At 36.3% G+C, this 26,979-nt stretch overlaps 1 protein-coding gene and 1 long non-coding RNA gene across 2 annotated transcripts in view; one reads left to right on the forward strand and one right to left on the reverse strand.

Annotated features, from left to right (window-relative positions):
* The first annotated feature begins 4,521 nt into the window (after positions 1 to 4,521).
* The window catches only part of LOC131040723 (uncharacterized), a 32,970-nt gene continuing 10,512 nt past the window's right edge, over positions 4,522 to 26,979 (forward strand). Inside the window, exon 1 of the long non-coding RNA XR_009372696.1 lies at positions 4,522 to 6,030. This is a non-coding gene — a long non-coding RNA (uncharacterized LOC131040723). The remainder of the gene's footprint in view (positions 6,031 to 26,979) is intronic.
* Positions 9,127 to 26,979, reverse strand: part of LOC131040722 (mediator of RNA polymerase II transcription subunit 4) — a 30,172-nt gene continuing 12,319 nt past the window's right edge. The window contains exon 2 of the mRNA XM_057973671.2: positions 9,127 to 10,372. Within this exon, the coding sequence (XP_057829654.2) occupies positions 9,405 to 10,372 (968 nt within the window). The 3' untranslated portion in view covers positions 9,127 to 9,404. The remainder of the gene's footprint in view (positions 10,373 to 26,979) is intronic.

The following is a 26,979-nucleotide window of genomic DNA, read 5'->3' on the forward strand; positions in this document are numbered from 1 at the left end:
ATTTAATTATTATATATTATTATATTTTAATATAATTATAAAAAAAAATTATTAAAATTTAAATTAAAAGATAAATGTATATTTTATTTTACTCTTTTTTATTTTTGGGACATCATTTTTAATTCTAAAATGAAATTAATTTTTTTAATCTAAATAATTGGAAGCAAGATTTCCAATTATCACAAGATTTATGTGTAGTTGAACTGATAGATGAAAAAACACGTATCAAAATATTACAAAATTCTTGTGTTATTAGAAAAGGTTTTGTTTGAGTTTTATTATTCATTCTAATAAAAATCTAAATAAGTAATCCATCTCAAAGTAGCATAAGAATATTAAAAATCTAAGTAATCCATCTCAAAGTAGCATAAGAATATTAAAAATCTATCTCTATTTATAATAAAATATTTTCTAGGCATCTCGGGCGATGGAAGAACAGTTTTGCTCCTCTGGGAGAACAAATTATAGACATACGCTTGGAGAATGGTCTTAATGCCCTAATCCCTGAAGCTACACGGGCTAACCTAACTACTTTAAAGCTTAATGATATCAGCAGACGAGCCCTGGGGGCTTTGTCCGACCATCTTCCTTTTTCAGAAGCCCCCTCAGCTTCTTCGGCGAAGAACTCTCAGCTTCATCCTATGAGTAGGGTAGGGTCTCCCTGTATAATTCAAAAATCCACTTTATCTCAGAAGAAGCAGGCGCCCCTCTTTCTCTCAAGAGATGGATCATCTTTGGGTTGCCATAACAAAAAGAGTTCTCCTTTCTTATGGCCTGAGACTCTATCGAAGTTCTAGGGACACATGGCTTCGGCGGCTAATAGAACCATACTTGGGGTTAGAAAACCTTCTTCATATAATTCAGTTTCTTTCACCAGAAAAAGGGAGGAGATCTTCCCCAAGCATGGCCCTCCAAACTTTCAGAAGTCGCCGGTCTTCAATACAGATAATATTATGATTATAAGTAACAATCATACTGATGAATTATGGGATTGTTACAAAGCCCGCGGGCTCTTTGGCAAATGGTTCGGTTATGGCGTCCCGTCCTCGGAGATTCAGCAATGGCTGAAATCCCTCATGGGAAACCAGATAAGTATCATGAACTTAGAAAACTATTTTTTATTTATCAATTGCAACACTGCGGATCTTAAAGAGAATTTACTTAAAAATAATCAAAGATTTTTTAGGGGTTACTGTTTTAAATTTTTCAATTGGAAACCTAATTTCTCCCCTAAAGATGTTGAAAAAATTAGGGTTCCAAAGTGGATTCGATTCCCTAACATGCCGGTTGAATTAATCCATAAAGAGATCCTTAAAAAACTAGGAGAATTTTTAGGAGGTTTCGAGGGTTTGGAGGATAACTCCCTGGAATCCTCTGATATCAAAATTTTAGCCAATATTGAGATAGGTAAATCAACATTTGTTCCCATTAAAATTATTACAAATCACTCAATCTATGAAATCAAACCAGAGACCACCGCGAATGATTTCATTCCTAAGACTTGTTTTTCCTCTGATCACGAGTCAAAAATAACATGCATTAAAGCTTCAAGGGGGGAGGTTTTGGACATTAAATTCAACCCCAGGGGAAATTTCATGTTAAATAGACAAAATTTGGGATCTATGGTTTCAAATAACACACTAAGGTTATCAGAAAGCAAGGGAAATGAAACTTCACTCAAAGCTCTTGTAGTGGAACATAGGAGGAGAGACCTTGCGAACGAACAGAGTCTCTCGTCGATCCCTTCACCAACAGCCAACAAAATTATTAATGACTTGAACATTGAAGACGAAACTAAAGGCCCCCTTATTCTGGAAACCACCCCCAGTCACCAGGAAGCTCTATCAGCTCAAAATATGAATACTTTGGAGGAAAATGACTCTCTAAGCGATCTGACCCTAAATTTAGAAAATAGGGATAAAAACAAAAAGAAAAAAGAAAAGAAGAACAAAAAGAACAAAAAAAGCAAAGGCAGAAACAAAAAACGAAAGAATAATAAGGAAAAAGATCAATTAACAGACAAGAGCACCATTATGAAGGGTGATGATAACAGAAGAGCCCTTGAGGATAAGTGCATACTTGAATATGTGGGTAACTCTGTTACAGATGATCTTATTGAGTTATTTATTAATGAGATCGCTGATGAGGAAGAACTTGCATTACATAAATCTCTGTTAGCCAGAGAATTATGTACGCCCTTCTCTGAGGTTATGACCACCCCTTCCTTTGGTGATGTGGCAATTGATGTCGGGGACTACCTGGGGATCACTAACACTATTGGGCAATGCTCCCCCCTGACTTTGCCACCGACCATAAGAAGAGGGGTAGGAAAACTATGACTGAATTACTCTCTCGGGCTGGTTGTGTAGTTGCCCAGACTAAAATCACTAATATTTTTGAGGCAAGAAAGGGGAAGATCCTTCCCAATGAACCATGAAACTCCTTAAATGGAATGTTAGGGGCATGAATGCTCCTAACAAACAGTGTATCGTAAAACGATGCATTGCCAAATACAATCCAGAATTATTCTTAATACAAGAAACCAAACTTAATAACAGTGAATTAACAAACTTAAAGAAAAAAATAGGTATCAGAGAACTTGAAGGGCAATCTGCCTCTGGAGCATCTGGTGGACTACCCATCATCTGGGATCCGAGGCTAGTTTCCTACAGTCTGATAAGGAAGACCCCGAACTGGATGTGTGGTAGAGTTGTGAGCTTCAAAAGCAACTTAAATTTCACATTAATTAATGTTTATGGCCCTACACAAACACATGCAAAAAAGGGAGTCTGGGAGGAAATTGAGAATTTCCTTCTTAACGAATGTGATCAAACTTGCCTTATTGGTGGAGATTTCAATGCACTTCTGGACCCCAAGGAAAAGTGGGGGGGCAACAACAAGATGACTCAAACATGCTTAGACTTCAAGAATTGGATGCATAAATGCAACTTGCTAGCTTTAACTGCCAAAAGTGAGGTCTTTACCTAGAATAACAGAAGACAAGGCTTCTGTAATATTGTAGAAAAACTGGACAGATTTTTTCTATTTGGTAATCTGTCACAATCCTTTGATACCATTGTCCTTCCCATCTCCAGATCAGATCATTTCCCGATCCAATTAACTATAACAGAAGCGTTTAAACCGACTAAAACCCCCTTCCGCTTTGAAAAAATGTGGTTCAGAGATGAAAATCTATTACAACTCATTGAAAAATGGTGGAATGACACCAACTTCATTGGCTCCAAAACCTTCAAAATAGTAACTAAACTTAAGAAGATTAAGCAACAATTAACAATGTGGAATAGAGAACACTTTGGAAATATCTTTTCACAAAAAACAGAGACTGAAAACGAAATGGAGATTATTAATGAGGAAGTGATAAAGTATGGGATGAATGACCTCTTATATCAAAAGGAAAAAAGCAATTTGGCTTGTTATGAGGAAATTTTAGCTCGTGAAGAGATTTTTTGGAAACAGAAATCTAGGGATAACTGGCTTGATGCCGGTGACAGAAACACGAGTTTCTTTCACAATAGCACTAGACATTGTAGAGCATTAAACAAAATCAACAAAATCAAATTGGCATTAGGGGACTTTATTGACAACTTGGAAATCATCGCTAAAACTGCTGTGGGGTATTTTGAGACTATCCTTAATAATAGGGAGGGCTCTAAATGGACCAAGGAGAGTGATTTCTTAAAAAATATTCTGAAATTAATATCAGAAGAAAACAACTTAATGCTCAACAAAAAATTAACAAAAGAAGAAGTAGAAACAGCCTTATTTCAAATGGGTCCAGACTAGGTCAAATTCACAATGGTTTGCATTTGCTAATAACGTTACTATCACTCGTTATAATATTTTATGGAATTAGCAAAATAGCAAACTTCAAGGCACTAATCAAAAACTAATATAGGAATTTGGTACTAGAAGCTATGATGGTTTGGAGAGTATCTCTTTCTTTCTTTATTATGTATATGAATAATTATGTAGAGACACATCCCTTCATCCTAAGTCATCTTAAGGAATAATTACAATAAAAAACTTCATCCTCAATCATTTTAAGGAATAATTACAACTCACAAGTGAAACTATTAAGGTTAAGTAGGCCTTATCATCCTTGAAATTATATAGAATAGGTTAAGTAGGTCATAAGTGTTTATTCTTATTATACTTGAGAATATATAATAGATTAAGTAGGTAGTAAGTGTTTGTCCTTATTATACTTGAGAACATAGAATAGTATGATCATGACAGAGCAAAATAATTAAAAAAGAAAATTATCTAATTATATCACATAATTAAAAGTAAGAGGGCAAGAGGTTGCAAGAGGTTCGGGTTTGAGATTTTTTTTACCATAAGACAGTTTGAAGGGAGGAGGTTTGGATTTGAGATTTTCTTTATGTCCATCCATACACAACTTGAAGGATGATTCTATTAAAATATTTAATTATATTTTAGTCACTTATATTCAATTCTTTGTTTAATGGTCATTTAGCTTTCTATTTAATTAGCTCATTTTAAAAAATTAGTTCTTTTTATAGAACATCTCCTTGTAAACTCTACGTATATATCATTGATTAATTCATCCAATTATTTTGTTCAATCATTTTTTCATGGTATCAGGTAACGAGCCATCAGAAATTTTGGTGCCCTTCTACCTGGATTTAATTTCCAGACAAATTTTTAAAAGTTTTTTTTATGAAAAAAAATTCTAATTTGAAGGTTTTTTGGCGTCGATTCTGAGCATCGTTGTTTTTTGCCAGCGTTCAAAATTTTTATTCCCGGCTAGGATTATTTGCAGGTCCAACTGCGATTTTTCGGGCGATTTTTTTTTCGCCTGCCCTCCTGCAGACTTCCGGCGGTGGCCATTTTTTTCTTTCCTGCGGGCTTTTTGTTTCTGAGAAAATCGTGTTTTATACCCAGCGGCGACGCGACCTGGTTAGGGTATTTTTTAGCACGATTTTTTTTTGTGCGCGGCCCAATTTTTGCCGTTTCATCTGGGTTTTTAGTGGATTTTGTGCCCGCGTGTGTTTTTCTGTGGGCGATTTTCCAACAAGGGTTTTTCCGACGGCACGATTTTTGGCAGGTTTGCATTCGAAATGCTTTTTTCGGCGGGATTTTCTTTTCCGCTACCTGGGGTTTTATTCTCCGACCCACGTCCGAATTTTCACAATTTTCAGAAAATCGTGGGTTTGTTTGGCGACTCGCGGATTTTTCCTAGCTTTGGCGTGATTTTTTTCTGATTTTCAGCGAGAAAAGTGCAGCGAATTTTGCGATTTTTTTGGGCCAAGGACCTATTTAGCAGGAATCTAAAAAAAAAATCTGGCAGCTAGCACATAAATAATGATTTTTTTTTTAAATCGTATTATTTTCTGTTTTATCTGATTTTTTTCTGTAGGAAATTTCTTTTCTAGGTTTTCCAAAATTCCGAGTCTTGGGTTTCATTCCCAGATTTATGCCTTGGGTTCTGTGCCATCCTTTCAACGCCTTGGGTTCTGCAGAAAGAAGTTCGCTGATCAAAATTCCAACCAAGGAGGGTCTCACAAGCAGGGCTCATGTTGCAGAGCGTTCTGAAGAGAAGAAGTTAGTCTTCTATGCTTTTTGGTTTTGTCATCAGATGGGTTTTTTGATTTTTTTGTCATAAAAAATCATGGGAGGGTTTTGCTTGATTTTTTCCTCAATAATCAAGGTTTTACCAAGTGATGTCTGATATTTTACCACGTGATGTTGTCTGGTGTTTTCTCACGTGATGTCTGATATTTTCCCACGTGATGTTTGGTGTCTTACCATGTGATGTTTTGAGTTTTGCCATGCGAAGTTTCAAGGTTTTGTTCGATTTTTTCCTCAAATCATTTTAGGGTGGTTGTTTTTTACCATTTTTTCCACAAAAATGATGATTTGTATCTTCAGCTTTGGAGGGTTTGCCAATTTTTCCTCAAAATCGTGGTTTCGGGTCTCAGTTTGGTTACCAAACATCAGATTGGATGGATTCTGGTATTCTTGGTCATTAACACATTGCAGATCTAGGTAGGATCTTAGTTGCAATAGTTTCTGTTTGTGATCAAAACCCCTGCATGACCATTTAGCTTTTAGTCACCTATATTTAGCTCCTTGTTTAATGGTCATTTAGCTTTTTATTTAATTACCTTTTAAGCTTTATTTAGCGTTTAGCTTTTTAGTAGTTCACTTTAAACAATAAGTTCTTTTTATAGAACATTGTCTTGTAAACTCTATATATACGCGTGTATATCATTAATTAATTCATTCGATTATTTTGTTCAATCAATTTTTCAGATTCTAGACAAAAAAAAATGGCGGATTTTTTTCTTTTAAATATGATTACATGATCATAAGCAACAAAATTTAGACACTTCATATCCTTTTGGTTTGATGCTTGTCTAAACTAACAAATCGACGTCCCTTTATTATGTGGTCAATTTTGGCAGCTATCCTGAATCATATCTGCTCTAGATATTGGGATCCCTAGGGACCTTCAAAATGTCTAGAGTTTGTTCATAGTTTCAATGGAAGGTTATATCCCTACTGACCCCTCTAAGGATGATAAATTAATCTAGGAAAGAATCAATGGCTCAGCATCCTATTCTGCATGTAATGGTTATAAATCATTTTGCGACTCTTCCACCTAGCTACTGATTGGAAACACATCCCACAAATGCCTAAATTTTTTTCTTATGGTGCCTAAATTTCTGTCTTATGGTCGATTTTGCAAATCAACAATTAACTTGGTATAATCTTTAGAAAAGGAATTTAATTGGTCCAACAAATACTCCTTGTGCCAACAAGATGTGGAAAGTAAAATAATTTGATAGCTTATCGTGCATATGCCAAAGATGTTTGGAAGCGTTTCCCTTTCAAATTTATTCCATGGTTTGGAATCCCCGCTTCTTTTGCTACTACTTTGGACTATTCCTCTCTCATTCAAAGTTCTATCTCTTTTGTGGCCTCTTTCAGTGGAATTTCTCGTGCCCAAATATATTTTTTGGGGGTTTAGAGAAAGTCCATAATGTATCAATCTTCTAAAATTCCTTCATTCCTCTTATCGGTTATGGCTATATATATTTTTGGGAGTTTAGGTAAAGTCCATAATGATTGCTATTTAGTCTTCCGTTCCAAGTTGATTTTATGATGGCTATATATATTTTTGGGAGTTTAGGTAAAGTCCATAATGATTGCTATTTAGTCTTCCGTTCCAAGTTGATTTTATGAAAGATGGATTCTCTGGCAGGTTAAAAAGCTTGCAATGCAATATTGTTGGACTATTCAATAAGCATTTTTATCAGGATCCACTGATGTTCCCAATCTTTATGTTTTAAATTAGGAATAACTTAGACATCTGGATGGCTTCATGTTGAGTATCCATCTTATCTATCTTTAAGGTAAATACAAGCATATCATGTGTCAAAACGATCATCTGAAGAGGTTGCATTGACGACCTGCAATGCAGGATTGACTTTCAGCTGCTTCAGTTGAAAGTTAGAAATGACTAATGAACAATCAATAACTTGTACAAAATGGAAGATTTTATTTATTGGCATATTGCCTATAATTGCTAATGTTTCAAAGATACCTGGATCAGGATTGTGTATTTAATTTTTATTTTATTTTATATCATATGCACATTGACAATGAATTATGAAAGCAATTAGATTTAAATATTAATTTGTTATACTCTCATGTAAACTCTATTGCTGTCTTTTAAAAATTCTATTATGTATATGTCGATATGATGAATGCCTTATCAATGTTCTCATATGAATATTTGAAATTTCCCTATATATTTAAAATTTTCCATATTTTTATATAGCTGTCCCCTTTGCTATCCCTTGCCATCCCAAAAATGGCCTCAAAAAATGTCTCCAATACACATACCCCAATCCCAACGTTCCCCTGTCCAGGAAACTTGGTGGAACATAGCATTTTTAAATTGTGGTGCATACTTGAATGGCTCAATTACAAGTTATTCCTGGAGGCCCTGAACTTGCATTTCTTCTCACTATTCATGATATACTAATCATAACCATGTCACTATTGCTCACCACAGCTTCCAGGTTAACCTAATATCTCGCTTTTATGACAACGGGATATTGTTTTATTTGTTGTTTTGTGTTGCTGTCCCTGTGAAAGTACATTCTACTTTCCCAGATTAACATTTTTCAATAGCAAGGGGAAAGTTTACCAAACAAATACAAGACCACTAACAGAAAATCACTATTGTAAGTTCAACAGCAAAGGGAAAGTTTACCAAACAAATACATGACCACTAACAGAAAATCAATATTTTAACAATAGTTTAACGCAGCATGTTGGAACCATATCCAGTCATTTGGCACTAGGCCCAAGTTTAACAATTTATAGTTAAAGACAGTATTTGTACTAATGTTTGTGCACAATAATCATCAAGTTCGATTGACTAACCAAACACTGCCTTTTTCTGCCAATATCTCCCAAATTCTAACCAACTTCTGATATCTGTTCACCACTATCGAGGAGCTAGGGATTTTCAAATATATATCCAACTCCATAGCAGCATAAAAAAGATGGGGACTTCACCATGAAGTTATTTAGCACACTCCTTTTCTCTTGTATTGTTTATTACTTTCCAAAAGAACTACAACACTTCTGCTGAAATGCTAAGCTAGAGCTTCCTATATATTCTAGACATAATGTTATCTCCACTTTTGATGCCAGAGACAACACCATCACGATCGGTGTCTTTTGAACAGATTTGGACCAGGCCTAGAAAATCTGTGTGCAAGCAACTTTAGCAAAAGGGTTGAACAGTTTTTATATCACCGCAAATGAGATATACATACCTTGTGGATTATTAGAACAATAGCAGTTTCAATAACAAAGACGCCACAAAAAAACCATTTCAAATTCACAATCTATATCTCCACTCAACACAGGAACTGGACACAATTAAAATCCATAGTTGCAAACTTATCTGGATTATGAACTCTGTTGGAAGATGAACAGTCTTTGAACTTAAGCCAATATGAAGCCACTCAATTAGTTGCTAACTTAACAGTTTGTATAATAAATTATATAGAATACTGGAAATGGTGTGCGTTAACAAATGTCCATGATAATAACCTTTACCAATATATAATTAGAACCATATTTCAGAATTTTGACTAAAGAGAACAAATCTTCCTGACAAACAAATAAATCAAGAACATTCTTGGGAATAGTTTCCTTGTACTGTTCTAAATACAGACAAGCTATTCTTCACAAAATTGAGCAAAGACATTAATACAAGAAAAAGTGCATCTGATTTTTACATCCCATTGTCTTTGGTCGTACTCGTCATTGTCTTTTTGAAATAGCAGCAACAAAGAACCAACATGACATTTACCTCAGAAGAAAGGAAATTCTTACTCTCAATCCTCATCCTCTTCCTCTGAACTACCTTCTTCAGTAGAGTAATCACTGCTGTACTCATCTGCCATGTTATCAGGATTGATATCAAGTTGCACGAATGGCACTTGAATAGCTTCTGCAATGGGCCTGGAAGGAGCGACTGGCTTTGGTGGCACCTGCATTTGCTCTTGTGGCTTTGGAAATACCACAGGATCTCTAGGCTTCCAACCAGGAGGTGGTGATGGAACTGGATCCCCCGGCTTCCATCCAGGTGGCATAGGTGGCATTGGTGGCAATTCAATTGGCATTCCCGGTCTCCATCCAGGTGGCATTGCTGGCACAGGCACACCAGGTATAACCTCTGGCAATATAGGATTGTCAGTCATGGACTCTGGAGGACGCTCCAAAATTGTAACAGGCAATGCCTCTGTGCTTGTTTCTTTCGGAATTCCAACATCAAGGTCTGCAAATTGATACAACAGTGAGGCTCTCATTTGCTCCTCCTGAGGAGCAGGTGGTATTGCACCTCTGAGTGGAGCCTGTCCAGAAGCAAATTCTGGAGGTGCAAATGTTGTGTAGCTTATTTGATGGGCATAGCTTATAATCTCAGACACTTTCAAATCACCAAGACCCACAAGATCATCTACACTTGAGTCTGATGTTTTGGCTCGCTTTCCTTTCTTGTAACTCCCATAATCTTCTAGGGTTTGGTCCAAAACCTGTTGAGCATCTCTCAATTTTCTTGCAAAGGCACGCATTGCAGAATCCTTGGAGGCAATATCTTGGGAAATCCTATGTTTTTCTTGCTCAATCTTTTGTATATCATGTAGCTCCATAACAGCTTCTTCTAGCAGAACCTGGTGGGACTCAAGTATTGACAATATCTCCTTTGTAGTCGTGGCCTTGGCTGCTTCAGGGGGAATGCAGGATCCCTGCAGGAACGTGAGAATTGAACCCCTGTAAGCTGCCAACCATGATGCCTTGTTACCTGTACAAAAACAAGGTCGCAAAAACCATTAAATTTATAAACTTATTAACATAGTTTGATATATGAATGCATTGTAAATTAAAGACAATGGCAAAACAATCTAAAACCTTAAATTTTGAAAACAATGCAATCCCTAGATTTGCAGAAACCCTAGCACTTTTCTTTAAAATAGAATTTCCATTTTTTCAAAAAATTAAAATTTATCCAAATACTGAAAGCTTGAAATAGTACATCTGTCAGAAGCTGCAATCCCCAAACTTATCAAGAACCTAAAAATGAAAAGATCATTTCAAAACAAACTGCAATTTTGAAAAATCAAAATTTATCATACATCCAAGTACCTAGATATATCAAAATTCTCACAAAATTTTAAACCCTTCAGAACAAACTGCAAACCATTTTGGACCTATAATTTATCAAATCAATGTGTTCGCATATTGCTATTAGAGCATCCCAGTCTTGGTCTAGGAGGAATGGAACTGTTTCATTCAGGCATTGAAGTTCTTCCACTTGTTCCTAAGTCAGATTATGAAAGCAGGTATGCAATACTACTTTATTTTTAGTTTACCACTGGAGAGCCATTGACCATGGAAGTTAGAAGTGATTCTACAGGCAATACCAGACCAATAATTGTCCAGCCTGGCCCCATCAGACCCCGACATTTCTCCTATGAACAGTTTCAGATTCTGATTGGCCCTTTCGATGTGATAGATGTCAATCCTGAGCCTTACTACACCCATTAGACATTATATTACTAGCCTCCTGTCTTGATTTCCTTCATTTTCATCAACTGCATGCAACCTTGAAGAGACTGAACCTGACGAGATGATTTGTAGAAAGATTTTATGATTTAGGTTTCAACTTCTAACCAATTCATAATTAGTAGTTACCCTTTGCTTTGTGTGTGCTTTATTAGTGCTTTGTACTTGATGCTTTTCATAATCTAAGGTACCTTGACACTGTACCATATCATGACTAAAACATACCCTTCAAATTTCATTTAACTATGTTTTATCACCTGTGAACAGTGATAAATTTTCTCTCTTTGTTTATAAAAAAAATGAAAGGTTCTTCATTTACTCTTCCCAACCCACCTTTTTATGTTATTTTACTAGAAAATGGAAGGCAATCTAGAAGACAAAATCAGCTCTAAGGAATGACTGGAAATGGTAAATGGATGAGTATTATCTAATCAAAGCATGGGTACAGTCAATACATCATTTGTCTATAAAGGATTACAAAGTATGCAAAGACAAGAAGCAAACGTTGTTTAGAGAAAACAGTTGAATAGGTGTTTACCAATCACCAATGGGCACAAACAGGGCGCATGAGTGGTGAAGTTTGGGCACCATAGATGTACTGGTTGCAAACTAATAATGAGTAATCACAGTTAATTATGAATCACTGTGGTTCCATAGCGTTTCCCATTAAAAAATCTTTTTCATTTTTGAGGAAATTGTGGTCAACAATTTTTAACCAACTTTTTCATGGGTAATTATGATTAAGCCATTTGAAATGCATCTGAATCAGCTGGTAACCAATTTTGGCCCATTTTCACCATTTATTTTTGGCTGATCTGCAATATTTTTGGGTGGGGATTGAGATCCAGTGTTGCAAGGACTGAAATGGAACTATGTGACTAGATAGATGTCTAACTAACGTCAGATCTTTTGCTTTGTGCACTGACCTTCTTTATCTACAAAGTGAGGTGGTTTGCTTGCCCTTTCGATGGTGTTGCATTATTGTAGAGTCTGAATGGCATTTGTAAACCTTGAAATGGGCACAAAGATGCTTTGCAGCAGTGGCTACTAATTATTGCATCAGGATTTCTTTCAGAGAGGAGGCAAGACTACTTATTGCTATGGATTGAATATTGAGGTTTGAGCTGCCTGGAGGAATTTTAAGTCTTAAAAGGACAAGAATTGAATCTAGGCTCATGTGGGTTTGCATTGGTGATTTTCTTGGCTTGATCTAGCTGATCACTCTGCCTGATTTAATTTTGGTACCACTTAGTATGACATAACAGGAATTTATAGGAAGTTGGCATATTTTTTCTTAGAAAAAATCAAGCTTCATAGAAATGACACTAAGCAATGAAGATGTTGGATTTGATTGTCATCAGCAAGTTAAGAAGAGGTGCGTGAAATGTAAAAGCAATATAATAGAGCAGCAGAATTGCATCTAAGAGACAAGGTATATCAAAAAGGAAATTAGTCATCATCCATTTGTGTACGGAAAGATACTCTCAAGGTACTTATAATAAATTGAAGCCATATGCTTCTTGTGCAACATAGAAATAAAACTATGCAATGAAGATGTTGGATTTGATTGGCATTGGCAAGTTAAGCAGAGGTGCATGAAATGAAAAAACAATAGAAGGGAAGAGCAGAATTGCATCTAAGAGACAAGGTATATAAAGAAGGTGAATTAGTCATCGTTTACTTGTGTACAAAAAGATATTCTCTAGGTACTTACAATAAGCAGAAGCCATGAAAGATCAGCCCTCGCAAAGTATTAGAGAAGATCAATAAGAATTCACATGTAATAGACTTTTCTGATGACCTTGGCATCAGTTCTATCTCTAATGTAAAGGATACATACACATGCCCACATCAAGCTGGTAGACAAAGAAGTTCAAACTAAAGAACAGGCTGGAGAACAGGCAAAGAGAGATCTGTATAAAAAAAGTGCCAAGTCAATTGAATATGCCAAGATCACAGCAACAAGATCAAAGGAATACAAAATGTCCTTAGTCAAATGAAGATCATCTAGACTCTAGTAACACTCTGGATCACAGAAAAGTGGGTGGATCTGGCATTACACTCTTAACTGATTTGATTTTTCAGGTTGTGTGGCATACCTTCTCTGCTGGAACTTAAAGCCACTTAGTATGCCCGTATAGAAATTTGTATGAGCTTTGTGATAAGGTAAATATATTTTATGTCAATATTGTAGTTGTGATTGCCACACTAGACAAGGGCAAAAAATGTGAATACAACAGGGGACGCATGAACAGTTGACAAAATTTACATCAACGAATGAAAATAGAAATAGACCTTGCCTTTTTTTAAGGCGTTGATCTACATGGCAGTTTGTTAGAGTTCTGAGAAAATACCAAACAAAAGTAGTAGCTCAGCTTGTGTGCATAACTTTGTAATTACAGCTCAAAATGACACCATTCAGAAAACATCAGAAAGCTTCAGCCATGAATAACATGACAAAGGGGTGCAGAACTTTGATTGCCAGAGTACTACCCCAAAAACCCACTCCAGAAAGCCAGAAACTTATAAATGAATTCTGACTTCTTGATTTCCCAGGGTAATACACTTCTTCTCCTCCTTCACTTCTTGGTGTACTTGATTGTATACGAGTACTCTAAAAGGGAAGCAGGGATATTTCATCGCAAAACATCTCGTTGCAAAACTACTAGTTTCAGGAGAGTTTTTATTTACTTCGCAAATTAGCAATATGCATCTGTGTTTATAGGATTCATTTTCCTTTCTGATTCAATATGATACGTTCAGTTACTATGATTTAGTGTTTAGTCCACTGGATTGTTAATCAAATCTAGATTAGCAGTAACAGCAACTTCCATCTATATGCAAAAATGCTAATTTATAAAAGGGGTCTCCAGACTGAGATGGTGAATACACTTTAATCAAACAAGTAAGGCTCTGCTTCAGCCCCTATTGCCTTTGTATAACATTTGGTTTATGTTAGATCTCTTCCTGTGGTCGTATGATCTGCTGTGCTACATGCATCACCTAGATTCTCACCGTTATGGCTCCTTGTTACTAAAATCATGCGGCTGTTAGATTGAGTACAGGATCAAATCAATCTGTGATCCGATTCCCTCTGCTACTAAAGGTCTCCCTCAATGTTAATGATATTAAAAAACTTCAAATTATTAACTGCTGGAATGAGATCCTTACATTAGATATTCCCTCTAGAGAGACTATAACTTTTCTTACTCGTCTTCCTTTACTAGCTGTGGTGGGCAAGTTAAATTGTGCTTGGTCATCTTATACATCTTTGGAAACGTAGGTGGATAGAGAATGGAGGCCAAAGATTCAATGGGAATTAGACATTTCAATGTGTAGGAGGGGTTTCTTCATTGCTTTGTTTTCAGTCAAAGATGATAAAGACCCAATTTTCCGCGGTAGACCTATGTCTTGTAGCTAAATCACTAGCATGCCAAGTTTGATCCAGTTGAAAAAGGTCCTTGAGAGTGTCAGTTTGGGTAAGACTCTCCTTCCTTCCTGTCCTTTTGGAAGATGCAGCCCATCAAACAATAGGCAATGATATTGGCAAATAAAATACATAGGTTCAACCCAAAGAGAAAAAAAAATTTGTTGCCCATGTTTTTGTGGAATTTAATCTTCTTAATGGGCTTCCTGAGGCATTTATTCTCCCAAAAATTTAATATGAGCACATTCCTTTTAAAAATCTAGGGCATTTCCAAAGAAATTGGCCTAAAAAGTCTAAATCTACCCAACAGAAAGAGGGGCAGCCGCAAAATGAAGACATCCTGCAACCTAAACGAAAAAGAAAAAACCACAAAGAAATCAAGATCCTTTTGTTAAAGATCTCATTCCACCAACCTCTTCTCTGTCTTTTACCCAGATATGAGCCCTCTAGAAAATTCTGGTGCCTCAGTGGACAAGGAGTTGAAGAGGATGACAATTCCTGAAAAGAAGATATTATCTGCTGAAAAGGAGATATTGTCTGCTGAAGACATAGGTGAAGAAAAATGTTTAGCATTAGCACACGGTGATGGTGTGATGTCAGAAGAAAATGATTCCTTAGTTTCTCCTGTCACTAGCCAAAAAGCTGAAGGAAAGAAGAAGAGTGCCAAAATTAAAGCCAAAGATACTTCCAAGAAAATGGCTACTTGCAAGCAACCCACTCTGGATTCCACAAACAAAGAAAAACTTTTGTTGGACAATTCTTTAATGCTCTAATTAATACTTAATTGGTCTTTGTACACCCATTTGTTGAGCAACTCTTTGATTCTCTTGTTAATACATAGACCCATTTATCTATACTCCCTATTGTGGATGGGGTTGACTTCTCTGTAATCTATAATTAATAAATCTCTTTATTTTATTAAAAAAAAGGGTGTCCAAACAGTTAAAAACGAGAAATTATTGTCAATTGATTAAATGATGTAATCACAGTGACAGCACAAAAAAACTTGATATAAGGAAAAAGCAGTTACCAGTGAGCATTTAAAACAGATACTTCCTCAAAAATCATTATTAAGTGGTTATGAGAAAATAAACTGGTAGAAACAAACTATTCAATGAACAATATCGTCCCATCTTGCAGCAGACTTATAGTTTTGGAACAGCAGGCAGCAATTTAATAAATAAAAGTGGATTTTCTTAATTGCTACAATTGAAAATCCCAAATAGAAAGTTGCATTTACATGTGGAATGCAAAAGAATATCACATATGGACAAAACGGGATCTGCTAAAAATGCCAATAAGTTTGGCAGCTGTGAAACCAAACTAAACAGAGCATGATCCTCTTCCTCGATTTTAGGACTAAATTTCTCACTGCAGAATCTGCTTATCATGAAGTTAACAACTTTTCTATATTTTCTAAAAGTTCTCCTCTTGCTGATGATGGATCATGGTGTGCAATCCAAAATATTGACACAAAGATTCACACATAGTTTTTCCAAAATCACTCCAATTCATCTGTCATGGACTGGAAATATCATGATTCTCATGACTCTAGACAGATTTTCTATCAAGTGTTGGAATAGAAAGAACATGAAACCAAGACCAATTAAAACGTTTTCAAGTAAATTTATGGACCAATTTTAGCAGGTTTTAGAACTATCAATTTTTTTCTAGTGTGAACTGCTAAAATGAGTTTTGTTTATCCCTGGACTGGTCGTTTAGCTCTCTTACTCTTGTTTTATTTGGATAGGACCCATTATCAACTCCCATTAGCTAATTAAGGCAAAAAATATAATGTCTCAACATTTGCAGTTTTAATAAACTCGAAATTATTTTTAAAAAACTAAAATTCAGACTGATTATAACCCCAAATCAAATTAAATACTGTCAAAACAAACTCCCCAGACTCTTCAAAGTGCAACAATCCATGCATTGATCAAAGCTTTACAAATCTAAAAACAATATCACAAATGAATAATATTTTGACCACCTAGATCTAAATTCATCAATAACACAAAAAAATTTAGACAGTTACAAATTCCTCACAAGCCAAAATACTACAATGCCCATTCATCAAAATATTAAAATTTTAAAAATAAGCACCAGAACATGGTATTGAAGTTTGAGCACATTCATGACGGGAACCTTGAAGCAAAACCAAACAACAATCAGCAAGAAAAAGATCCCACTATATTTCAATGTCTTGAAGTTCCCATCTCAGGTTCACTTTTGCAAGAATTGGTGCAACAGTTCACAGTTAAAGATCTATCAAGTATCATACATTGTGCTGCCCTGGGGTACATAATCTGACATAGTGGTGATGTGATGTACAATGTTGACTCCAAGGAAGCTCCCTGAACACCCTATAACACACAAGGATCAAGAATAAACATAGCTTTTTGTAAGGCTAGGATACTGGTAATGACTTTCTGCATAACAAAGCCATGCTTTCAATCATGACAACTGTCATTCATTCAACATAATAATATCGTGTTCCATTCATACCATTGTCAACCTAGAGAATGGCATAGAAACAAGAGTAGTTTGACATATGGCATACACATCTACATCCCTTGTAGTAACTCTTCACAAGATTAGATTATTAATCAAGACACTACCACGCAAATCAATCATGGTGGCTAGGATTGAATCCAACTCCGTTACAACCTAGGGTTACAAAATAACCCCTATGACCAAAACCCTTGATCACTAAGAGCTCAACTATAAATTAAATGTTCAAATCCATCACCCACAAAATATAATCAAACATCCATCTTTTTCAGAAACATATAGACATACCAAAATTGCTCAGGGAAAACAAAGACTTCTTACCACACAATGAGAAGACTCAAGACCTTGATAGACCAAGCATCAAGTTCTCTTGATCATTTTAACCCAAAAAACTTAAAACTGAACATTATTACTAGTAGCAAAGGAAACCATACAACAAACTTACCAAGGATGGATGAAAAATTCCCCCAAAATCTTGGAAAAGCTCTTCTTAAATCAGTAAGAGAATGCATTTATCTTCTAAACCCATTGCTCACAGCCAACAAGGACAAGGGAGTTACAAAAAAACAACTCCAAAAATTGGTAGGGTGGTGGCCCAACAAAAATTGCCTTGCAAAAATGAAAATGAAGTAATAAAAAACCACCCCAATTGCAAGCTACTGGCAATACCCAGTCCAGCAACAGGATTGGTCAGGTTGTAATAAATTCTCCCTTGATGCTCGCTTAAGTCTCCTACATGGATCCTCACAACTTACTGGTGTTTCTAAGACAGGCCTTGTTGGGGATCGGGATGGATCAGGACTAAGTCCTAAAAAGCAAATATTATATTTTTTATTTAACTTTAGAAACTTAGACACCTTCATTGCATAAGAACACGTGCAACACAAATTCCTAAAATCATGGTCTCAAAAAAACATGAAGACAATACACATGAGGATCCTGAACATCACAAGTGACAAGCCCAACATGATCAAGACAATCTTTCTTCTTCTTTTTCAAGGCCACAATCTAAAACCATACATTGAAAGAGAAGAATTTTTGGAACTATTGGCCTAGTTATAGAATATGAGAATAGTATATATATTCAAGAAATATGAGAATAGTTCCTTAAGAAATATTGAATAAGATTATTCAAGATTATAAGAGGTATTTATTAACACCTGAAATCCTGCCACATTCGTGGGCCAGGGGATGTTGAGGATTAGAGATCCAATCATGCCTCTGGGCTTGAGGGTCTTCTCATGTATGCCACCCCAAGATGGATGGGTGGAGAATCCATCCATGCTCTCGCAATACACGGACCATTATCCTTGAGATTGCAGTTTGCAAATATTCATATGAATTCCTAGTACGATTGACTATAGCAATATGCTTTAATCAAAATAGTAATTATGTATATGTTGTATTGAATTATGTACTAATGATGAATATATTATTTTAAAGTTATTAAGGATTATTGATATTTAATGTCCTAATATGAGTTTCTAGTGATTAATGACGTGTGCAAGCCCTAAACAAGAAATATTCCAAAAGGGGCCTTACAGTTGGCAATTTTATTATGTCTATATTAATAAAGATAATGCAATTCTCATTTTAAGTTAGAATTAATATTTTAGGGCAAAAATCAGGAATATATCCCAAGAAGGGATATTACACATTGAAAGAGGAAAAATTTATGCAATCGACAAAGATGTACAAAGGGAGGGAGGATCTCCTCTACAGCTCATAGCTATCCCCTTCTTGAGCACATCATTGTCAATGTTTTATCTCCCCCAGTCACTTCTCAGCCCTTGCATTAGCTTCTATGCAAAACTAGGCCTACACTATAGATGCTAGAAATATGTATGGTGGTAAGAGAGATAAAGATCTAGATGCAGCAAGAAAGCCAAATTTCCAAAGTCAAAGCTGACTTGTATGGATAAATTTTAACAACAGAAAATGGGGCCAAATTTTGATACAACTGAGATCAACAAAGAAAAGATACGCCCATGCAGCAAAATAAATATAATGAATCTATGTATATCTCTGACATGTTTGTTCGTAGTCTAGATTCTATCTTAAAAGGTGACAACAGTTAGTGAAACGTCTACAAAATTCCAAACTTTCATCTTATATCAATCGAAGAAGCACTAAAATGTTTAAGGTGAATGAAAAACACCTCGAATTTGAGCAGGGTCAGATTGGTATTGAAAGAGAACGTCAAGAAATTGGCAGAACTATAGAGAATCAATATTTGATGGAACTGGATAATGTCCAATCAGGTTCACAACCAACTTCATCTAGCACTTTTCACAGCAATCATACAGTAAGTCCTCTTTCCAATGGCAGAATCTTGATCAACCAGAAGAAAAAGATCCAAAAAACACGATAATGATGGGTTGTTACTGAAAAAGAAATTGGTACAAAATCCCAGGAAAATGCAAAAATAAGAAATCAAAAGTATACTGCAATCACCGACATCGACAAGATTAGAGGAGTTGTCACAACCTCTGAAAACCATGGTTGTCACAAATATCTCTCTTGGATCCTCATATAATACAGTAGCATCTGGAGCACAACAAAAGAAGAAATCCCAACAGACAAGGCACTGGAATTGCTGAGCATGAAAGATAAGGACAAATTGCATGATATTTATAACAGCCATTCCGAAGCATTACCCACCTGAAAAGACCCGCAATGGCTCCCAAGGACAAAAGGCTCAAAGCTACATTCAATAACATCTCTTTTGTGAAGCCACGGATTACTTTACTTGATGTCCATTACTATGGGAACAATGGCGTATTTACTCCTGATTTATTTGATCACACAGGACAGGGACTGCTAATGAGATTTTGGCAGGCACGACAGCGAACATAAAATCAGTGCTCTTACTTTTAACTCAAATGTACATAAGTACTGCAGAAAACCAATATTATTGGCACAGATTATAATTCAAAGTACTTTTCTGAGACTGCATTTGACTGCATGAGTAGCTTTCTCAAAAACTTTTCAATCTGCCAAAACCTGCAGAATCAAACTATTGCAAAGCAGACAATCCTTGACAACAGGATAATAGGATGGAGTGTAAAAAAAGGGATTCTGAAGGCACAAGTAGCCTTCAGAACAATAGGAGTGTGTCAGTAGTAGAAGTTCATTTATAAGATTTGGGTCACCTATAACCCCTACACGTGACAAGATTCTTGGACTTTTGATGACAAATTACTTGTGATTGTTGAAATAAATAGCTTAGATTGGATTATTTATTTCAAATTGTAATAACTTAAAATCGATTGCTATAATGTAACTTGTGACCATTGGAGATTGGTCCCACCTAGGCGCATAAAACACACAAAAGGCAAATACAAATGTAACGTGTGAAAGCATGGACCTATTCATGTAACTTAAACTCAAAGCGTTATATTTTGGCGCCAAGTTCCTTAGCCGACTAAGGCAAGATATAATGCTTGTACCTCCTATATAATCAATGCATTGTAATCCATTTCATATACAATAATCAGCACTTGATCAGCGAATATCACTCTGCCAGCGAATTCAATGTTGAAGTCAGCGAATAATCTCCAAGAGTCAGCTAACACATTCTGAGTGACAGCGAATTCACATTCTTGCAAATTGGCAGACTTCTGATCCAAGAAGCTATCCTCTTGCTGTGTGAACTATATCAGACTGATCTGCCCTAAGGTCTGCCCTACATCTGATTGGAGATTCAGTCAAGTTCAAATCAGAACTTGTGATTCAGATAAGTCAATTCTGTCATGCCCTAGGTGGGCGAATTTGTATTTGATTATCTTCTGACATTAATATAATCAGATCTGAATCTTGTTGCTGGGTTTTTTCCTCCAAGAGGGAGGTTTTCCCAGGGTATATGTGTGTTCTGTGTATGCAATTTTGTTTCATCGTGTTTTATGATAATCTGATCACTAAATTTAACATGGTATCAGAGCCTTAGGTTCGTGATTAAACTGTGATCAAATTTATCCTTTCATTATCCGTTTTTTTTTCTTTTCTAACCTGCTGTTCAAAAACAAAAAGATAGTGTACATGGCTTCTTCTCTTAGAGCAGAGGACGGGTTAGAAGGATCAGCAAACTACACATCCTGGAAGATTCGCATGACCATGGCACTGAATGATCTTGCTGATTATGTCAGCAAGGATGCTAAAGAACCCACAGATGATAAGTAGAAGGAAGAATGGCTGAAGAAGGATTTTCAAGCCAGAAGGCTGATCATTGATTCTGTCAAAGACCATATTGTATCCACCATCTCCAAGATGAAGATTGCTAGTGAGATGTTCAGCACAATACAGAAGATGTATGAAGTGAATAATACTATCCGCATTCTTGCCTTGAGGAACCAGCTCAATCACATTCGATTAGAGAAAGGAGAATCCATCACCTCCTACTTCATGAGGATGTCTGATTTGAAGGATCAACTTTCAGCTGTTGGCAAAAAAGTTGAAGAAAGTGATCTCAACATGACAGCCCTAAATGGTCTCCCTCCCACTTGGGAACCATTCATTCAAGGAATCAGCGCTAGAGTTGAACTTCCCACATTTGAGAGACTAAGAGGAGATTGCATTCAAGAGGAATCTTGACTAGCAGCTAAGGGAGCAATCAAAAGCTCTCATGGTGGAGATCATTACATGCTTGCAACTCAATCCATCAAGAAGATAGGTGGAAATTGGAAGAAGAAGAACTTCAAAAGTAGAGACTTCAGACCCTCCACTAGCCATGATTCAAGGAAGAAGCCAAGAGATATCTCACGCATTCGCTGCTTCAGATGTGACAAGATTGGTCACTATGCAAAGGAATGTCAAAACCAGCTCAAGCAAGGAGAAGCGAATCTCAATGAAGTTGCAGAACAGAAGAACAATGAAAACTTCCTCTTCATCTCTGCCTTGTCAAGCAATGTACCAACTGACTGCAACACATGGCTGATCGACAATGGCGCATCTAGACACATCACAGGCTACCGAGAGCATCTTTTAGACTTGATAGAGAAAGAATCCAATCTTCATGTGGTAATTGGTGATGATGCTCGATATTCGGTAAGAGGTTTCGGTACTACTTCTTTAAATTTAGATTCTAGTATCTCTACATCTCAGTGATATTCTATTTGAACCTAGAATTAAAAGGAATCTTATCTCCATTTCTGCACTAGAAGATAAGGGTTATCAAGTAGCATTTTCTGAGGGTAGAGTACTTGCATGGCCTAAGAAATCTAGTTTTAAATCGGTTCAAGCTCTCATTCATGAGGCTCCTGAGATCAGCGAACTATGGCATAGGAGGCTTGGCCATCTACACTTCCAAGCACTTCCCTCACTTGAGAAGATGGTCAGAGGTATGCCTAACCTTAGACAGATTCATGATGATAATTGTAAAGGATGTGCTTTAGGTAAGAAAACTAAAAGTCCATTTTATAAAAGTGAAAGTAGAGCTAAAGAAAAATTAGCACTTGTCCATTCTAACTTATGTGGACCTATGCCAGTTGCTTCACCTAGTGGATTCTTATATTATGTTACATTCATAGATGATTTTTCTAGAAAGACTTGGATTTACTTTCTGAAAACTAAAAAACCCGATGAAGTACTAAGTAGGTTCAAAGAATTTAAAGCTTTAGTTGAAAATATATCTGATAAAAGGATTAAAGTACTAAGGTCTGACAATGGAGGTGAATACACCTTTGGAAGTTTTCATGATTTTTGTGTAGAGACAGCACTTAAGAGGGAGTTTTGTATTCCCTACAATCCTCAGCTAAATGGACTAGCTGAAAGGAAGAATAGAACCATTATTGAATATGCTAAAACAATGATTCATGATCAGGATCTGCAAACCTTCTTATGGTCCGAGGCATCCAAGACTGTTGTATATATTCAGAACAGATGCCCACACCGTGTGTTGAAGAACATAACTCTTGAAGAAGCCTTCACTGGAGTTAAACCGGATATCAGTCATCTAAGGATTTTTGGAAGTCTTGTCTATGTTCATGTCCCAAAGGAAAAAAGAACTAAGCTAGAGCCATCCGGGAAGAAAGGGATACTTGTTGGATACAATGAGACCTCCAAAGCTTTCTGAATCTACATTCCAAGACAAAGGTACATTGAGGTAAGTAGAGATGTAACTTTTGAAGAAAATATTGCTCTTAAGAAATCTAAAGGTTCCTTGGTTGATAATGATAAAGGACTTAATGGAAATCTAGATATGGATGTTGATACTAACCCTAAGATTCAGAGGGAGCCTATTGAGCCCTCTGAACACCTTGAGCCTTGTGATCCTTCTGAGCCTCTAGATCCAACTGATGGACCCAGAGACATTACAGTTAGCAAGAAGAGACCACTTTGGGTTAGGAACACCATCCAAGAAGCCAATAGGTTTACAACTCCCAAAGCAACATTTAGAGAAAGCAGGAGACCTCAGAAGCTCTCCAACTATGTTGAAATGATGTGCAACATTATTGAGACCGAACCATCAAATGTAGGAGAATCTATGAACCAGCAAGCATGGAAGTTAGCTATGGATGAAGAGTATCAATCCATCATCAAGAATGATGTCTGGGACATTGTGCCTAGACCTAAAGGTAAGTTTGCTGTGTCCTCTAAATGGTTATTTAAAATTAAACATATTGCTGATGGAAGTATTGAGAAATATAAAGTTAGATTTGTAGCTCGTGGTTTTTCTCAAAAGGAAGGTATAGATTATGAGGAAACATTTGCTCCTGTTGCTAGATATACTTCTATTAGAACAATTATAGCCATTGTTGCAGCTAAGGGCTGGAAGTTACATCAGATGGATGTAAAGACTGCCTTCCTTAATGGTGTCATTGAGGAAGAAGTCTATATTGAACAACCAGAAGGATATGAGATTCATAATAGAGAATTTCATGTGTGCAGACTAAAGAAAGCTCTTTACGGCCTCAAGCAAGCTCCTCAAGCTTGGTATGAAAGAATTGATAAGTATTTGGTTAGTTTAGGATTTTGTAAGAATGATGCTGATTCTAACCTTTACTTTAAAGTATTTGATGGTGAAATGCTAATTCTAGTGTTATATGTGGATGATTTATTTCAAACTGGTGAAGATAGTCTCATCATTAGATGTAAGAAAGAATTAACCACTGAATTTGAAATGAAGGATCTAGGTCTAATGCATTACTTTCTAGGTTTAGAAGTATGGCAAAGATCTAATGAAATTACTCTTAGTTGAGGAAAATATACCATTGATATATTGAAAAGATTTGGTATGATGGATTGTAAACCTATGTCTACTCCTATGGAAACTAACTTGAAGAAACTGAGTTTATCTGCAGCTAACTCTGATTTTGTAGATCCATCGGAGTACAAGCAGTTGATTGGATCCTTGATGTATCTAGTTAACACTAGACCGGATATTTGTTATGCAGTGAGTGCCCTCAGCCAGTTCATGAACAAGCCGAAGCATGTTCATCCTGTTGTAGCCAAGCATATCTTGAGATATTTGCGAGGCACAGTTGGCTACGGGTTGAAGTATCCAATCAACACTGTCATCACCTTGGAAGGCTACTCTGATTCTGATTGGGCAGGAAATGTTACCGATAGAAAGAGCACTTCAAGTATCTGTTTCAGTTTGGGTTCTGCTGTGATTTCCTGGGCCAACAGGAAACAGTCCTCAGTTGCATTGAGTAATGCAGAAGCTGAGTACATCGCGTCAAGTGTGGCGTCAAGAGAAGCAGTGGCTTCGCAAGCTTCTTGCTGGGTTGTTTGGACAACCTTAGGAACCCACAGTCATTCATTGTGACAATCAGAGTTGTATTAAAATGTTTGCTAATCCTGTGTTTCATGATAGGTCAAAACATGTGGAAACTCATTATCACTATGTTCGTGATATGGTACAAAGGGGTGCCATTCAACTGAAATATATCAGAATTGATGAATAGATTGCAGATGTTCTCACCAAGCCTCTAGCTCGAGTGAAGTTTAAGTACTTCAAAGAGAGACTTGGAGTTGTTGAGAACACAGCTCTGGCTAAGAGGGAGTCTCAGTCTCAGTGATGCATTGAGTTGCATCTTCCACCCTCTGCGGGCAATGCAAGGTGACATTGAATCCTTCTCAGGGAGAAGGTTGAGAAAAAAAAAAAAAAAACCTTCCACCCTCTGCGAGCAATGCAAGGTGGATCCATCCTCTGCGGGCAATGCAAGATGGATTTCATGGAAAGGTCCATGATATGTTATTACAATATGGTATAATCCTCCCTAGCTAAGAGGGAGTGTTGAAATAAACAGCTTAGATCGGATTATTTATTTTGAATTGTAATAATTTAAAATCGATTGCTATAATGTAACTTGTGACCATTGGAGATTGGTCTCACCTAGGCACATAAAACACACAAAGGGCAAATGCAAATGTAACGTGTGAAAGCATGGACCTATTCATGTAGCTTAAACTCAAAGCATTATATTTTCGCGCCAAGTTCCTTAGCCGACTAAGGCAAGATATAATGCTTGTACCTCCTATATAATCAATGCATTGTAATCAATTTCATATACAATAATCAGCACTTCATCAGCGAATATCACTCTGCCAGCGAATTCAATGTTGAAGTCAGCGAATAATCTCCAAGAGTCAGCTAACACATTCTGAGTGACAGCGAATTCACATTCTGGCAGATCGGCAGACTTCTGATCCAAGAAGCTCCTCTTGCTGTGCGAACTATATCAGACTGATCTGCCCTAAGGTCTGCCCTACATCTGATTGGAGATTCAGTCAAGTTCAAATCAGAACTTGTGATTCAGATAAGTCAATTCTGTCATGCCCTAGGTGGGCGAATTTGTATTTGATTATCTTCTGACATTAATATAATCAGATTTGAATCTTGTTGCTGGGTTTTTTCCTCCAAGAGGAAGGTTTTCCCAGGGTATATGTGTGTTCTGTGTATGCAATTTTGTTTCATCCTGTGTTTATGATAATCTGATCACGAAATTTAACAGTGATCTCTTTACAAGGTTTTGGTTTCTGTCTCGAGAACAAGTCCAACGATTATGCATTTGCAAGATATAGAGATACTTATGTATAGAAATGATAAAGGCACCTTTCTTGACCAATTCTAATTCCAGATTTTAAAGTTTTGAATTTAAATAAACAAAGCAATCGAGAAAATTAAAAACAATGAAAGAATGTCACTATTGTTCCCATACAACATTGACATTTAGCCCTTGAAGGTAATAATAATACCCAACTTGGGGACCAGAAGCACAAACTTTAAGAGGACATGAAAGCAATGTTAATTTTATACTTTCAGACTAAGTTACCGGTTCCGGTTCGGATTCAAGTTCGGATTTGGGTACGGATTCGTGGATTCAGCCAAAAAAAAAAAAAATTGGGTACAGGTACGGGTTCGTCCGTACATATATATATATATATATTTTTTAATTTTATATATATATATATATATATATATATATATGTTCAAACTTCAATCATCAAAATTATATATGTTCACAGTTCAAACATACAAATATGAAACATACAATGTAACTTTCCCATACAATGATACATAATGATAACAGATAAATCATAAATCATAAATCCATAATTGCCAATGCCAATAAATATTCTGTTATTGATATATCGTAAATCATAAATGTAATATCATATTCATAATTTGCAAAAAAGATAATATTCAAGTTTCAAGTTTCAAGTTTCAAGTTTCAAAATGTTAAAATAAGATTAAAAAAATTGTTTTTTAATTGTTTTTCTTTGTTTTCTAACCCGTGGGCCCCGTTTTTGGGAACTATTGTGACCATTTCACACATCGCCCCATTAAAATGGGGACCCCCTCTTTTTGCTCTTTTTGCTCGTTTTGCTCGTCCTCCTCTCTGTTCTTTTTAGGGTTTTGGGTTAGTGAGTCAGTCATCTGGACTAGGGTCAAGCCTTAGGGTTTC

Source organism: Cryptomeria japonica, chromosome 5 (genome assembly GCF_030272615.1).
Source record: "Cryptomeria japonica chromosome 5, Sugi_1.0, whole genome shotgun sequence".
Taxonomy (NCBI): Eukaryota; Viridiplantae; Streptophyta; class Pinopsida; order Cupressales; family Cupressaceae; genus Cryptomeria; species Cryptomeria japonica.